This window comes from Carassius carassius, chromosome 20 (genome assembly GCF_963082965.1).
Source record: "Carassius carassius chromosome 20, fCarCar2.1, whole genome shotgun sequence".
Lineage (NCBI taxonomy): Eukaryota > Metazoa > Chordata > Actinopteri > Cypriniformes > Cyprinidae > Carassius > Carassius carassius.
In genome coordinates, this window is record NC_081774.1 from 7,020,341 (window position 1) to 7,038,659 (window position 18,319).

At 35.7% G+C, this 18,319-nt stretch overlaps 1 protein-coding gene across 1 annotated transcript in view; it reads left to right on the plus strand.

Moving 5' to 3' along the window:
* LOC132096177 (potassium voltage-gated channel subfamily KQT member 3-like) overlaps nt 1-16,633 on the plus strand; it is a 31,746-nt gene extending 15,113 nt beyond the window's left edge. The window contains exons 3-16 of the mRNA XM_059501414.1: nt 4,359-4,449; nt 4,530-4,656; nt 5,218-5,390; nt 5,694-5,867; nt 7,050-7,160; nt 7,883-7,978; nt 8,079-8,173; nt 9,737-9,763; nt 13,035-13,270; nt 13,561-13,666; nt 14,153-14,284; nt 14,509-14,604; nt 14,895-14,979; nt 15,056-16,633. Of these exons, the coding sequence (XP_059357397.1) occupies nt 4,359-4,449; nt 4,530-4,656; nt 5,218-5,390; nt 5,694-5,867; nt 7,050-7,160; nt 7,883-7,978; nt 8,079-8,173; nt 9,737-9,763; nt 13,035-13,270; nt 13,561-13,666; nt 14,153-14,284; nt 14,509-14,604; nt 14,895-14,979; nt 15,056-15,598 (2,092 nt within the window). The 3' untranslated portion in view covers nt 15,599-16,633. The remainder of the gene's footprint in view (nt 1-4,358; nt 4,450-4,529; nt 4,657-5,217; nt 5,391-5,693; nt 5,868-7,049; nt 7,161-7,882; nt 7,979-8,078; nt 8,174-9,736; nt 9,764-13,034; nt 13,271-13,560; nt 13,667-14,152; nt 14,285-14,508; nt 14,605-14,894; nt 14,980-15,055) is intronic.
* The last annotated feature ends 1,686 nt before the right edge of the window (nt 16,634-18,319 follow it).

The window sequence follows — 18,319 nt, forward strand, 5'->3', positions numbered from 1 at the left end:
GCAGACTTTATGCAGCCTGTCATGTTGAATTTAAATGGACAAATCTTTTTTGAGATGAGTGTTCACTACAAAGCTTTTACATGTTCCCATGCCCCAATTAAAGAAAAAACTGAAGAAACATTAAGCTACTTTAGTTTGGAAAGGGTTACAAAGTCCATTTCTTGGCCTCTGTTGAACCACAGTGCAATCCATTACCTGCGAATAGAGTAGTGGTGAATATTCCCAGAAGTGGTTGACCGGACAAAAATTTCTCCAAGAACATAGCAGCTCCTGAAAGAGGAAGTCTCAAAAGATCCCAGAACAACAGCAGGCATCTCAAGCATGAGCTTAGGTTGGTGTTCAGGACTCAAATCATCATTTCAGTGGCTGAAAGGAAATTAAAGTAAAGTTTTAGAGTGGCCTAGTTAAAGTTTTGAGTTGAATCCTAAAGAGAGGAAGGGGGACGTGAAGAAACAGTTCACACTTGAAGATCTAGTTTGTCAGGGTTAAAAGAAAGTTTTTCAAAGAAGAATTAGTTGCTCAGCAGAGACAAGCAAAGTTCTGAACAAACTTGTGGAGGTGTTTAGTTGCAGTTAGTTGTCATCCAAGCAGATATTAGGTTTGATATGGCAGTTACTTTTTCACAGGGCTGATATGAGCGTAGGTACACTATATTCATTTTCAAATAACAATATAATAATATTTTTTTTCTCATTAGGTTCTTTTTGTGCAACATTACATTTTGTTTCCAAAACTACAACCATTAAAAGATAATCTAAAATGCGCATTTTCAGTTCAGTTTGTCTGAATAATACTAATAACCCTGCAGCATAAGTATTTTAAAATCAGGCAAACTAAATAGAAGTGGAAACCAATTATGGGGGGTTTTGAAGCTCTTGCTGCTTTGTGCTCAGGTCTCCGGTGAGAGCTGTAATCTGCTGTTCCCTGAAATCAGCAGAGAAATACTGTGCTTTTAACATCCACCTCACTAATAACCTCTAATGGTGCTACATGTCTCTCTCTCTCTCTCTCTGGCTCCTTCTCTTTTCCTCACAAGTACTAAAGAATAATTCACTCTAGTATCCAGCATGCTCTGGAGCAGAACCGCATGGCTGTGTGTGTGTATGTGTGTGTTCTATTATAAAGTTTGATGTGTCCTGTTATGACTCACCTCATGTATTGATGCTCCCATTACAGCCAATATGCCCTCAACATCGATCAGACAAACAGCCACACAAGTTACACACACACTTTCTCCTAGATGCACATGTACACATTACTCTAACAGCATTACCAAGACAGAACACAGGCATAGGGAAGGTTCCATGACAGACCCTCTCGTTCGAAGACATGCATGCAGTATTTTGGGTTTTGGACAATTCATGTTTCCTGCACTTCTGCATTTCTCTTGAACTTTATGTTTTAGACCCAAAAAGAGACTGAAATAAGAAATACTGTAGAATTTTGTTCTGCAGAATAGAGTATATCCCTTGGGAACAGCTTATGTTCTGAGTTGTGACGTTACAGACGTTCTTTCAGTAAAGTTAATAGAATGTTAATTGAAAGTTATCTGGTATTTTTCATAGAACATTTTTCGGAAACGTTTAGTTGGACATACGTCTAACATTTTATGAATGTTCCTGCTTTTTTCAGAATGTTCAGAGAACATTTACATAACTTTCCCATAATGTTTACAAAATAATACAATGGAATGTTCCCTTAAATGTTCATATATAACCAAAATTATATATTTTTTTATATTTAAAAGCTGGGCCTCTATAACAGTAGAAGATTAATTAGTAGTAAAAGCACTGATCATGTTTACCCTGTGATTAATATGCATTCTCAAAAAATATACCTTCTCTCTGCATGCCGATGGTCTTATTTGGTTTTTAGTTAAAAACTGCACACTGCATAGTTACCTTCATTCAGTGGAGTATAAAATGATCCCAGATTTTATTGTGTCCACTTACCAACTGAATCACTATTGATTGGTGTGAATTGCTCTCACCAACCTCTATATTCAACAAACATCTTTAACAATTCTTTGTAAACAGCACTGAGTGGGTCATTTTATGAACAATAAGATTTTCCTTGATGTTTTTGGATAAAAGAGTCTAATATACTGTGGAAACATACTGGAACTTTTAAAACTTCCTGTCACAAGCTGCACAAATGACTAGTTATAAACATCCACAACTTTATCAGACAAATGAAAGCATCCACACGTGATGATGCCTATAGAAAGATCAGACACTTGTTGCTGGAGTTTTTGTTTTGTGTTTTTTTTTTGTCTTATGTATCTTGGTGTTTTGGGAGGATGTTTTAAACGTTTTAGTATTTTTCTTTTGTTTTGCTTTTCTTTGTTTTACTTTGCTTTGTTGTTTCGTTTTGTTTTCTTTTTTGTTTTGTTTGCTTTGCTTTGCCGTTTAGTTTTTTTGTCATTCTCTATGTTGGGTAATTCTTTCATTGAAACCAATCTGCAGAAATGACTGAACTCAACTTTGTAACCTCAGACAAATGAATGCATCAGCACATGACTATCAACGGTTACACATCAGTGATGCCTGCTGGCTGATCACATATGATACATGTATCTTGTTGCTGGAATGCAGTCATCTGATTTGATTATGAAATAAGACACCACCATTATTTTTCAGGCTTTGACATAATAGACCTCACAAACATTTGATTATGTAATATTATATGCATTGCTCACCTCAAACCAAAAATTCCCTGTGAAATTTAAAAAAGGCACACAAATGTCAAACAATAATTATGCTACAATTATTTATGTTTTATTTTTTGTATTTTAAATAATAATAAAATATTTTTTATTGTGTGGATAACACTTTATATGTGCAGATATTTATCCCAAAACACATTCGCTTGATAAATTTTAAGCCTAGATAAGTTATATATAATCATATTTTTTTATAATCATCTCTACATTCTAGGTTGTTAAGCAGTTTTATTTCTTAATAGCCCTTTTCGTTAAGAACATCAGAGAGTCAACCTGAGAGTCGTGGCATTCCATCATTATGGTGAGGGAAGCATTGCTCTTCAAGAAAACCCTGCACACTTCAGTCAACACACAGTAAGAGAGAGAGCAGTATCACCATTATAGGTTAATTGTGTGCTGATGCTAAAAGCTTTCACTGGAGACCAGATGCTGAGCATGTAGCAGTGTGTATGGCTGTGTATATGTGTGTATGATGAAAAAGTGTAACCATGGAAACAGCACAGATATAACCAACAAATGTAAAACCATAGAAATTGCCAACAGGTCAACTGATGAATAGAGTGAGACAATAAGGGAAATATGTGAGTCTGCATGTGTGCTCTGCTGGATGCCACACAGTACAACTAGATTCCCAGACGTAACAAAACAACACTGCAGAAAACAGCATCTGAGGGCAGTCACATGCATACACAAATCATTACACACATTTATTGGTTGGAGGCTGATCTGAATGTAAGCTTACTGTCAATTGTAAGAAAGTGTTGGACTAAATAGTTCTACAGAACTGCATACTTTACCAGAGATAAGTATGTAATTTCACTAGAAAAAAAAATGTTTTGAAAAATGAGACATACATAGGCGAATAATAAGATAAGCATTGATCATCATTTTAATCATACACTAGATCTAATTATATCGCATGGAATCGATCTTACTGCTATAGATATTGTACCCCAAAGTGATGATATTACAGACCATTTCCTTGTATCGTGCATGCTGCGTATAACTGATATTAACTATATGTCTCAGCGTTACCGTCTGGGCAGAACTATTGTTCCAGCCACCAAAGACAGATTCGCAAATAACCTGCCTGATCTATCTCAACTGCTATTTGTACCCAAAAATACACATGAATTAGACGAAATTACTGACAACATGGGCACTATTTTCTCTAATACATTAGAAGCTGTTGCCCCCATCAAATTGAAAAAGGTTAGAGAAAAACGTACTGTGCCATGGTATAACAGTAATACTCACTCTCTCAAGAAAGTAACTCGTAGTCTTACCAGCTCAGCATCTGGTAATAGGATTTGTGTGCAAGTGTGTGTGTGAAGGGAAGTATATTCACCAGCCCCCTCTGCTGGTAAAATTATACCATGAGCGTTTATATATAAGTAGCAGGTCTTTCCAAGAAAAAAAAAAGGAAAAAAAGATTTTATCATGACTCAGCTAAGGTATCCATAGCAACTAAAAAGATCTTCATTCCATTTTCCCCCACAGCTCTTTTAATCTATCTATCTATCTATCTATCTATCTATCTATCTATCTATCTATCTATCTATCTATCTATCTATCTATCTATCTATCCACACACTGAATGAAGCTCCTGCTCACTCTCTGTTTTCTGAATTTCTAGGTTTCTGATTGTTTTGGGATGCCTGATTCTGTCAATTTTAACAACGTTCAAAGAGCATGAGAAAGATTCGGCTCACTGGCTGGTGATTCTGGTGAGTGTGTGCCTTCTGTTCATATTCTGTGAGATTTAATGGTTGAGAGGAATATGACTGAATGTTTCTCTCACCTGTAGGAGACATTTACAATCTTTATTTTTGGAGGCGAGTTTGCATTGAGGATATGGGCCGCCGGCTGCTGCTGTCGATATAAGGGCTGGAGAGGACGGCTCAAATTCGCCCGCAAACCGCTGTGTGTCTTGGGTGAGTTAAACACACTGACCCAAACAAACACAGTCACACTTGGAACATACCCACACAGTATGCACATACACAACTACATTCAAACATTTGGGAGTTTTTTTTAAATAAAGTAATTTAATTCAGCAAAGACACATTAAATTTATCAAAAGTGACAGTGAAGGCATTTATAATGTTACAATAGATTTCTATTTAAAATAAAAGCTGTTTTCTGAACTTTCCATTCATCAATAATCCTGAAAAAAATGTGTCACAGTTTCCATAACAATATTAAGCAGCACAGCTGCTTTCAACATTGATAATAAGAAACGTTTCTTGAAAATTAAATCAGCATATTAGAATGTTTTCTGAAGAATCATGTGACACTGAAGACTGGAGTGACAATGCATAAAATTCAGCTTTGCCATTGGAGGAATAAATTACATTTGAAAATATATTCCAATAAAATTTTATTATTTTAAATTGCAATAATATTTCACAATATTACTATTTTTATTGTATTTTTTAATGAAATACATGCAGCTTTAATGAGCATAAGAGGCTATATGTTCTCTCTGTTGTCAGATATCTTTGTACTGATTGCTTCGGTGCCGGTGGTTGCCGTACGAAACCAGGGAAATGTGTTGGCCACGTCGCTGCGCAGTCTGCGCTTCTTGCAGATCCTTCGAATGCTACGAATGGACCGCCGCGGAGGCACCTGGAAACTGCTGGGATCTGCAATATACACACACAGCAAGGTATTCTCACACATGATGTGATGTATGCCAACAGGCCATTCCCTCTTGATCAACATCTAAGAGCACGTCTTGCTTGTTCAAATCATGTCAAGCATGCTCATATAAAACGATGGGCTCGGCAATGTGCACACATTCCCAAATAGACACACAGTAATTCCTCAAAAATGCTATGGTCTGCGATACACAGACATTCAAAGTACATACGCAAGCACAAACAATCAGATATCAGTGTCTGGTGAAGTTTGATCTCAGTACTGCTGTGTGTGTGTGTGTTTGTGTTTCCCGGCTGGTGTGTGCGGTCAGGAACTGATTACAGCGTGGTACATCGGCTTCCTGTCATTGATCCTGGCTTCTTTCCTGGTGTACCTGGTTGAGAAGGATGATGTCACGGTAGAGCCATCATACACCGAGGGCCCCTCAACGACACCAGCCCCACAGGACTTTGACACCTATGCAGACGCCCTCTGGTGGGGTTTGGTGAGAAAGACACACTGCACTCGCATTCAGAACTTTAAGTTGATTTGAGAATGCCTTTTAAATTAATTCAAACTGAGGTAGCAAACTCAGATTTTGGATATAAGGAAGTAAAGTAAAGATCTATCTATCTATCTATCTATGACCAATATATATATATATATATATATATATATATATATATATATATATATATATATATATATATATAGTTCCACCACTCTATTGTAGCTAAATGTTTTTGATACTCCATCATTTTTTGAGATGATCATTTTTTTAATTCATACACTTTGAAGGCCAATTTAAAGTTTTTTTTATTATTATTATTAATCTTCTCCTTATTATTTTTAAATCAAATATGTGACTCTGGACCACAAAACCAGTCTTAAGTGTCAATTTTTCGAAATTGAGATTTATACATCATCTGAAAGCTGAATAAATAAACTTTGTTTTATTAGGATCAGACAATATTTGTCTGGAATAATCTGGAATCTGAGGGAGCAAAAAAATCTAACTACTGAGGAAATCTTTAAAGTTGTCCAAATGAAGGTCTTAGCAATGCATATTACTAATCAAAAATGTGGTTTTTATATATTTATGGTAGGAAATGTATAAAATATCTTCATAGAACATGATCTTTACTTAATATCCCAATGATTTTTGGCATAAAAGAAAAATCGATCATTTTGACCCATACAGTGTTTTATTTTTTTTTTTTGCCTACAAAAAAAAAAATTGCTACAAATGTACCCCAGTGACTTAAGACTGGTTTTGTGCTCCAGGATCACATATATTATACTGTAGCCTGACTGAATAAAATCAGCTCTACAATTATAATTAAGATACATTTTGTTAGCATTTTTTGAGATGCTTAAAAGCTTTTAAAAGCTCCATGATGAAAACCAAAAGTCAATTTAATAGGAAAGAAAATCTGAACCATTGTGTGTCACAAGTTCAAAAGTGTTTTTCTTTTTAAATGCACGGCAATTCTTTTGACGGCAGCTCCATTAACACTACCATTTGTGATGGTTTTATAGCAGCCCCATTTATACCACCTTTGTGACACTAAAAGCAGCTCCATTAATGCAACCTTTTTAATGCTTTTACAGCTCAAGTACTTTGATAGCCTCTTAGCCGTGTTAGCCTTAATCACACTGATGACATATGATTTCACTCTTGTGTCAGATCACCTTGACAACCATCGGTTACGGTGACAAGACCCCAAAGACGTGGGCAGGGCGTCTTCTGGCCGGGACCTTCGCTCTTATTGGTGTGTCGTTTTTTGCTCTTCCAGCAGTGAGTACAGCTTCTTTTTTGCCTAAAATGAATTTTTGATTTAACAAATTATAGTATGATTGCTAGACTATCCACCTTTTTTTTAACGTAAGAGCAGGTATGGCCATTTGTAACTTACAGTGTCATCTGCTTCCAGTTATTATTCTAGCTCTACAAAAACTATACTGCAAACATTTAATTTGTTCACTCATTTTATACAAAATATTACTGACACAATTCTTTATATGCATCTTTAACTACACAGTGTCATGTGCACAGCAAATCAGTAACTGATATCAGTCTCCCAAGACTTAACCCTATTGAAAAAAATATAAGCAAATTCTGGTTAGGTATGTTTTGAAGCATTCAAGCTGGTTTGTGCTGGTTTGTTTTCTAATTGCTTGTTTTTTTTAAAAAAAGGCCTCTAACACTATTCTTTTTCTATTCTATCTACTTGTTTTCTTCTTATATATATATATATATATATATATATATATATATATATATATATAAACACCTTGCTACATGTACTGCGTTCGGCTAAACAGGACTTGTCATAGTACTTGCATATTATTGCTCTTTTGCTGGTTTTGGGCGTTTCTATTGTCCTCATTTTGATAAAGCGTCTGCTTAATTACTACATGTAAATGTAACATCATTCAGTTGGGAAATGGTTAGGTATGATAGTATGCGATTAAAAAAATAGCCTACCAGTTTATGCTGAAGTCTAGTTATGTTTGTAGGGTATTCTCGGTTCTGGGTTGGCTCTGAAAGTTCAGGAACAGCACAGGCAGAAACACTTTGAGAAACGCAGAAATCCTGCAGCTTCATTAATACAGGTAACCAGAAACCAACTTAAATCAGCATTAAATTCACCCATTTAGGCTCATTCCTCAACTGCACATTTGCTTAATATTCAATACTGAATATTGATTTCAGGCTGCATGGAGATACTACTCCACCAACCCCGTCAGAGACGATCTCATCGCCACATGGAGATTCTATGAAACTGTGATCTCTCTGCCATGCTTCAGGTATCATACACATACATTGCTCAAACTAAAAAATAAAATAAAAAAAATTTGAATATATTTTAGTTTACAAGGACTTGCCTTTATGTTGGTCATCATCATGATTTCATGTTATGCCTGGGATGTTTTATGATTTCACAGATACTCATGACAGATTTCACTTGTTTTATTCTCATGATTTCCATGCATCTCTTTTTAATGTTCATTTATTTTGTTTATTTCCATATGTGTGTGTGTCTGCATGCAGAGACAGCATCATCTAGAGATCTGCTAGAGGTTACAGGGAGGTACTCACACCTGTGCGTGGACAATTTACTTTTCCATCCTAATTGTACAAATTATTTGGTTGGAGCCTGAATGCAAGTGTATAAATATAAGAGTAAAATAAGCAAGATTTGAGCAGATTTATATCTTCTTAAAATGTGAAATTAGCTTTCAGTAAATCAGTGCAAAATATGGTGCTTGTTTGATTATTTCTAGAATTAACGCAGTCTCAAATAATCACTACTGACTATCCGGGACAGGGAAAATGTTTACTAATATAGGTCCATTTGACACTTTTAGGAGCCCTGCCAAAAAAGTGGACACTACTGTAATAAATGTAATTTATTTGTTGTTTAAAAAAAATCTTTCAAAAAACACAAAAATGTTCAGACAGAATGTCTTTGATAAATTAATGAATGAGTTTGGGAGCAAGACTTATTTATTACTATTAACTAAAACTTTTAAATGCATTTCCATTATCAGAAATAACACAAAAATAAAATAAGATTGAAATATTCAAGAAAAACATTAAATAGAAAATAGGAACGTTGCTTTGGCAACGAACTGATACAAATGGCCAACTTGAAATAGATAAAAACAAAAACTGAAATAAATCTAAATTAAATCCAAATAGTAATTATTATTAAATATAAAAATAAATGCTAAGTCTTCTTTAAAATCCCTTTTAATGAAGCATTTATTCATTATACTGCTCTTTTATTGACACTTGGCATTGTGATTTCAGTTAGTAACTTAGCAACCGATAAGCAAACTATAGCTTACACTATTCTGTTGATATGTTTAATAATTTCTGGTATGTAAAAGATTAAAGACAGAATTATTGACCAATATTACCAGTTATATGAATAGACTTTTGTCCAAGTGTATACCCAAACACACTGCAAATGAAGAGAGTTTTGTAGTCATAAATGTGACCCTGGAGCACAAAACCAGTCTTAAGTCACTGGGGTATATTTGTAGATAACAGCCAAAAAAACATTGTAAGTGTCAAAATTATCGATTTTTCTTTTATGGCAAAAATCATTAGGATATTAAGTAAAGATCATGTTCCATGAAGATGTTTTGTAAATTTCCTACCGTAAATATATCAAAACTTAATTTTTGATAAGTAATATACATTGCTAAGAATTAATTTGGAAAATTTTCAGATGATGTGAAAACTTCAGATGATTTATAAATCTCAGTTTTGAAAAATTTACAATTAAGATTTAAGGTTTTGTGGTCCAGGGTCACAAATGTGATCTGGTCAAACTAAACGTGTGTTGTTTCTATCACCTGCAGGAAGGAGCCTCTTGAGGTTATGGCTAGGTAAGTCACTCTCTCTCTCATTCCCTCTGTCTCTCACTCACTATTTTAAAGATTTACAACATCTCTGGCAAGTGTGAGATTAATGAATCTGCGAAATGTGTTTCCTTAAATAACTCCTAATAACCACCACCTCCATTAATTCAGTGCCAAAGGCGTAATGACCAGCAGTGCGTTTCTGTGTGTGTGTGTGTGTGTGTGTGAGAGAGAGAGAGAGAGAACGTGAGAGCTCGTTTCTCAGTTCGGGGACACGTGGACAGTAGTTCTATATGTGATATTACAGAGTCCATTAGAAAAGAGTGAATTATGGATCACTGATAGATGACGGTGTCAGAGCAGAGCGAGGGAGAGGGAACATGAGTGTGTGTGGGAGAATTTAATGGACGGCTGGATGTGTGACGTCTGTGTCACTAAGGAAAATGATAGGAACTGTTATTAGCGATCTAAGCATGAAGAGCCATGACAAAGATGGACTGCGTATATAATAATAAGTATCAGTTGTCCTTGACCTGGACACTGGTCTGACAGTCCATTTGTTAAAAGATGGAAGATTTACAGATAGAAACAGAGGGAGAGTTGGACTGAGTGCTGGGCTTGTTTGTAGCACCTGACCCGAGACCTGTAATCCATGTTCAGTCCAGATCAGAGATCAGATTACACATTAATACTGCTAATACATTAGTGCAAAACACACACCTACACAAATACACACCTGCGCAAATATCCACATATACTGGGAAACTTGTAGCCTGACATTATCACTACTGTTGGCCTACCAAGCAAGTCCAAATGGAGAAACCAAACCATACAGTACATGCACACTTTTACTCTAATATTATGGTAAAGACCTTTGCGTTCACTTCAAAAAAAATTTTTGCCCAAGACTTTTTCTTCACCTGAGGGTTGGAATCAAGACCTGTTTTTTGGTTCTTCATTTTCTTGATGTTTGGTTTTGCTAACTGTTCTTGAATGTCTAAATATAAAAACAAATAGAGAATCCACATTTCTATTGCATTGTCCTCATAGTCCAGTATAGTCCAATTCAGGAACAAATGACTCTTATGAACTGATTCTTTTGAGTGAATCAGTTGAAATGATTGACAGATATGACCTAAAGAGTTCAAGTGTTGACTGGTTTTTCATGACAAAATGTAGTTAAAGATAAACCTTCAGAACAGTTTTGTTGTAATAAATGGTAATTTTTTGATAAAAAAAATAATAAAAGTTACCAGAATATGGAGCCCATATAGGGACACGGAGATTGGAAACAATATTATATTGTTATAGAGGTTTTCGCATTCGCTCACAAAACTTGCCTTCTTTTGCAAAGGTATTGCATTCTCCTAAGAAACTATGCATTAAAAAAATGTCTGTATTCTCTCGTTAATGTATATGCTTCCCTTAGCACTGTTTCTGATTATTATTTCTCTTATTTCTGTTTTGCAAGGGCATGCAAAGATTCTCAGGGGAAAGAAAAATATTTGTGAAAGAATACAAACTTTAATAGGGAACACAAAGTTTCTCAGGAGAATGCTTTATCATAGGAAAGCTAACAATTTTTTTTTAAGTAACACAAAAGTTTGTGAGAAAATGCATTATTGTTTAGTTAGACTAATTATTGAAAGGATGAGTTACTTTTTCAAAAGTGCTCAGTAAAAGAATCAATTATGGATTCGCTTAGTTGAATCAGATTCCTTATGACTTCATTTCCTGACCGATACGTTAAGCCAAACCTTCACACAACCTTTCTGCACTTCTACATTTTTATTAAAACATTGTCTAGTATGCAGTTCATTTCAGGTCTTAACATCCATTTACAGTTATTTTGTTCCCACAATGTAAGAAAAACCTGACCCACTGGTACAAATACACACACACACACACACACACACACACACACACACACACACACACACACACACACACACACACACACACACACACACACACAGACACACACACACACACACACACACACACACACACACACACACACACACACACACACACACACACTTACAAACAAAGGCTGGGAAACCTGCAGCCTGACATTATCAATGACCTACTAAAACTGGACTATACACACACTATTAAGTAGCTTGTGATATTATGCTCCATTCATTTTTTTCATGTGAAATCTATGCATTGATTCTCTTCCTGTCTGTTCTCAAGTTTTCACTGCTTTCCTGTATGTCCTATGAATCTACAACACACACACATAAAAACACAAAGTCACTTTTCAATCATTAAAACCTTCTCAGACAGTTTGAATCGACTGTAGACAGATTATGTTTTGTGTGTGTGTGTGGGAAAGTGTTGTATCAGTAATGGTTGGTAATAAGCTGTAATTGTGGAGTATTTCAAGATGTTTCAGTCCCTCTCACCACTTCAATCTCCTTCTTTTCACTGTACTCAAGAGATACTGTGTGTGCCGCAGCACATAGACTGTGTGTGTGTCCATCCTTGGGGACCCTTCACAAGAGAATGCCCTGCGTTGTTTCCTTTGGAAGGGTTCAGTTTCTCCTGCAGGAAGAGAGAGAGAGAGAGACTGTGTGTATGTGTGTGTGTGTGTGTGTGTGTGTGTGTGTGTGTGTATGCAGGGACTAACAGTATGCATTAAGACTAACAGATTCCCCAAGGCTTTAGCTCTTATGGAGGGCCCTGTGCACCTTTGCCTATACCTACTGCCTGCATACTCATATTTAACTAGAAAAGTAAAGTAAATTTATTTCTGTGATGACAAAGTTGAATTTTCAGCAGCCATTATGACATTCAGAAATCATTATAATATGATTTGGTGCTCAATAAATATTTCTTATTATTATAAGAGTTGTTTAAATTTTTCCATATATTTGAAATAGAAGTCTATATATATATATATATATATATATATATATATATATATATATATATATTTATATATATATATATATATATATATATATATACATATATATATATATACATATATACATATATATATATATATATATATATATATATATATATATATATATATATATATATATATATATATATATATATATATATATATAAACCTTATGTCAATGGGTAAAAAAAATATTTTGTTAACTTGACCTGTATTTTATGAAACTATTATCATCCATTCCTCTCCCATTTCTGATTTCTAACAGACAAAGACACTGTTTTGTCTTTTGAGGAACACTCGATAAGAATTACAAAATGATAAAGAATGCTAAATTTGTTCAGAGCTCTGAGATTCAACTCATCTTTTATTCTGTCTCTTCTTCAGTCAGAAGTTGAGTTTGTTGGAACGTGTGCGGCTGTCGACCCCGAGACCATCAATGGTAAGGGCTCGTGTGATGATGCCTGCTGCCAATCCTGAAAGTGTGTCAGGGAACTGCGGGCCAGCAGAGGTGGTTGAGGAGAGTCCATCAAAAGAGGGCAAACCAGCAGGGTTCAGTAACAGAGAGAGATTCCGAACTGCTTTCAGAATGAAGGCCTATGCCCTGAGACAGAGCTCTGAGGGTATGCCACACTCCCAAACACACACACGTCATTCACATACTGAAGATGCATTTACTCAAACTTCTTTAAAGTACTAAACTTTTAACGTGCATACTTAAAAAAAACACTACACAGTACTTGTACAGTTAATATGCATACTCAGTATATATATATATATATATATATATATATATATATATATACACACACACACTCTTAGCAATTTACACACTATAAAAATATATACTCCTATAAATGCATAAGTATACACAATGCAATTAATCTAACCTTGTTTTATTGTGTCACTGTAGATACAGGAGGTCTGTCTGACCCCACTCCTGAGGAGAGGGGCTTCCCGCCAGATATACTGCTGGAGGAGATGATTCCAACTCTCAAATTAGTCATAAGAGCGCTGCGGTACACAAATATTAAATCTCGTGTCCATTACCCTTAAAAACCACTTGTGATCTTTTTACAATTTTTCTTTCTTTCTTTTTTTAATTCTCATTCTTTTGTTTGTTTTCTTCTTCTTTCATTAGTTCTTTTATAATTGTTTCCAAATATTTTAAACAGCACAACAGTTTTCAACATTGATAATAATAATAATAATAATTACTTTTGCACTAAATCAGAATATTACAATGACATCTGAAAGAAAAGACTGGTTGCTGAAAATTCAGCTGTCTTCGCCAGAATAATTTATAATTAAAATATTTTGAAATAGAAAACTTTTCAATTGTAATTGTACACCAAATATATCTATATATTTTTCTGTATTTTATCAAATAAATGGAGCCTTGGTGAGCATTCAATTTACATTTATGCATTAAGCAGATGCTTTTATCCAAAGGAACTTACAAAAGACATTAAAGAACTTCTAAAAAAATTTTTCTCATTTTGTAGGATCATAATATTCCTTTTGAGTAAGAAGCGTTTTAAGGAGACTCTGAGGCCGTATGATGTCAAGGATGTGATTGAGCAGTATTCTGCAGGACACCTGGACATGCTCACCAGAATCAAATATCTACAGACACGGTAACACACACACACACACACACACACACACACACACGCACGCATTAAACATACACATGCACATTTTCAAAGAAATATTATAGAAAACTTTTAAATTACTTTATGATTATATAATGATATGAAATGTTTCCATTTCAAATTGTTTATTGCATCTTTTTAACTGTAACATATAATTTTCTTTTGAGAAAAATAATGTGATATTTGCTTGTTTGCTTCATCTGTAGACTAGATCTGATACTGACACCAGGACCACCTCTCACTCCAAAACACAAGAAACCCCAGAAAGCACCATTTGCGTACCCCACCCAGCAGTCACCTAGGTAAAAGCTCACCAAACTTTAAGAAATATTTATTTTTATTATGTTCAAGACTATATGAGTATATATTAAACAAGCTACAATATTATTTTGCTGGAGCATAATCCTAATAAAACCACAACCTTATTTAATAATAATGACTAATAAATCCCTATATTGAATGAAGAGCTCTGCAGGTATATCATTTATTATTTATAATTTAGTATAATTTTTATTAAATTAAGTAGATGCAACCATTCTCATTTATACCCTTTTCCTCAGATCTACATTCCCTCTCCATTTTTCTCTCTTAGACACGAGTCCTATCTTCCCAAAGTAAGCCTGCCAGATCCCGAAGACCAAAGCATGATGGGTAGATTTGTGCGGGTTGAGAGACAGGTACTGCAATCTGACAGCTGGTTGTGTGGCCTATCTAAAGTTGTTTTGCTCAACACTGTCGTCGCCTCACTCACAGGTGGAAGACATGGAGAAGAAACTGGATTTCCTGGTGGACATGCATATGCAACCCGACCTCACAGGCCCCGGCCACATGACCATGGAGCGCTGCGACCCCACGTTGACCGTCAGCGTCGCAGGCGACCGCGTGTACTGCAGCTACGGCCCACCGCCAAACAACACACCGCATTACACACGCTCCGACGCCAACCCGCCCAGACCGACCGTCCTGCCCATCAGCCCACTGCCAAGCCACTCTCCGTCCTCCAACGTCAGCCAATCGGGAGGCCGCAGGGTGGGAACGCCACTGTCGCTGTTGTCGGTCACTCACGAGGAGTTGGAACGCTCGCCCAGCGGATTCAGCATCTCCGCCGAGAAAGAGGAGGTCACGGGCAAGGCCTCAGGGTTAACAGCGGGGTCGAGCTGGGGCTGTGACCGGCGCTATTTAGCCGAGGGTGAGACGGATACAGACACTGATCCCTTTACCCCCAGCGGACCTGTTCCACCCTCATCCACCGGGGACGGGTTCCACTCTGATGGAGCGTGGGGAACACCACCCTAAAGACGCACTCACACACACTCACTCACTCACTCTTTCTAAAGACTAGACTCTGTACAGCACAACACGACACAGACATAATACTCGTCATATCTAAATATGTATCCACGTCACGCTTTACCCCTGCAAAGCAAAGAGCACTGCATGGAATGCATGCGTTTTATCTCTAGTGGTAGACACCGCACTTGGCAGATCAAGACTGTGTGGTTATATTTGACTGGGAACTTTAAGGGAGTCGAACACAACAGATGCTATGCCATTTTTGTAAACATTTATTTTTCTATTTACACATCTTTTCATATGCATGGACTGCATGAGTCATCCACGGAGCAGCTAAATGTATCGACATCTCCTCCGGTTTGCACTTGTTTTCGTTTCGAATACTTGGGTTTGATGAAGCTTCTTTCTCTGCACATCTTGAGCTTGTTTTTAGTTCCTTTTGCAGGTTGTACAAAGCTTTTTACTCTGGTCAGCATGAACTGCACTCTGGGACATGTCATATTTTCACCACTAGCCATTTAAGGACCAAAAGCAGAGCCTCAGTTAGGAATTCCTCAACTGTTTGGCCTTAATCCAACCTATGAGCACATCCCGTCTGTGAGCGGCACATTTACTGGCCGGCTCAAAGAGTATTGCCACTGTACTGTGGGACCAGCGTTCCCATGACAACTACAGTTTCCTTACAGTAACCCTACATCAATCGCACGGATCATTCCAGGGTCAATTAACTATAGGAAATTATCAAACTTTATCCTTAGACAGCAGAATAATTATTTTTTACATCGACCAGTTTACTTAACAAATTACAATAATTAATAGTTACACTTACTGAATGTCTTACTCCAAAACAAATACTTAGGTCTTCCAAATGGTATCACATTGAACAGATCCTTCATAAATTCGGTGTACAAATGTGAATTTACTTTTTATATTTTAAATTTTTTACTTCCCCAGGTTTTTGTTGATTTTTGTCATATATGTTTTTTATTTTTGTTTCATTTAAACAATTTTTTTTTTAAGTACAAAGTTAAACTAAATAAAAATTTTTTTATTAACATTTAACTTTTTTTTTTTTTTTAATTTCTGTTAATGTTTATTTTAAACTGTTTGTTTATAGTTTCAGTTTTTGTTGTTTCGGTTCACTATTACCACCCTGCCCCTGGTTATGGGTTCTGCATATCTACTTCCCTTTATTATCGAATTATTTATTTTACAGTTCACAATGTCGAAATTTACTGACTATCAAGTAGATAATATTTAATATCAAGATTCCAATCAAGTTCATCAGTCTGAGGTTCGAGTCATTTGTCAAGTCCAGTGTGGATTAAGTGTTGAACAGCTGGTCATGTTGTTCCAGTCAGCATCGTTTAACATCATTTCCCTCACCATCTCATTCACCTGGATGAATAATTCTGATTTAATGGGGACTTGAGGCTCAGTAAACCTTGCACAAATCAAATTTTGCAACTTGCATTTAGGATTTAAGATAAACTGCAATAATATTAGTACTAATATCTGTATACCTGTAACAACAAAGAGTTTGAATAGAGAGAAAGAAAAAGCCATAAACTGGAAATGAACAATTTCTCAGTTTTTTTTTTTTCATTTATTAGTAATTTTGACCATATGTTTTTTTTTTCTTCTCTTTGTTACATTCTTTCCTTCTCTGTTACTTTGTCTGCTATAAGCCTGGGGTTATGATGAGGTCAAGGCAGTAAAATTAGGTTTAGTATGATGTCAGATGCTTAAAGTGATAGTTCACCAAATGTGGACACAAAAGATATTTTGTCTAAAAGAAGAATGTTTTTGTCCACACAAGTAAAATCAGTGGGGTCCAAAACACTGAGACATTTTTTCCAACTATCTTCTTTTGTGAGAAACAAAGTCATACAGATTTGGAACAACACGAGATTTGAGTAAATGTTGGGTGAACTATCCCATTAACCATCCTATAATCCTGCGATTGTGAGACTAAACAAGATAAACTCAAATATCCATGATCTCAAACTAAATACTGTTGTCATTATCCCAGAATAAACACTACAGTCAACTTTTTAACTTTTTATTTCAAACTAGTCCAAATACTGTTGTCCATTACTATTCTCAACTAAACCTGCTAAACTAGAAAAATGAGTCACAATCAGTCACAATAAGTCACAAATCAGCCCAAAAAAGCTTATACACTTTATCTTGGATTGAAAACTGTCAATTATTATCTCAGACCAAACAGCTGCCCATTATTATTATTCACCTGCTCTCTGAAAGTAAGGACTGCTATCTGATTTTCTCTCTGACTACTGTCTGTTCTGATCTCAGACTACTGATGTACACAGATACACTGCTGTTTATTGTTTGTGCCTTGGCCTTTTAGAGCACCAGTCCCTCTCTGCCGGTCATTAGGTTCTCTTCATCATGAATCAATCGTTCCATCATTTTGCTTTTTAGGCCATCCATAATCGTTTTGCTCTCTGTGGTATCAGTAAAGCAACTGTTCATTTTCCTAGGACCTATTCGGTTGTGTATTTTCATTTTAAAAACCCAACAAATTATGTTTTCGTTCTCTTCTTTTTGGTTTCAGAAATGATTTCACACTAGTGGCCTTCTAAGCTCTTATATTCATTCCAGTTTTTGAATAATAATCTTTATTTACATTCTGGTCAAGGCCAGGTTTTAATAGTTTAATTTGATGAGATAATATGCAAATGTTATGACAAACTTGATTTT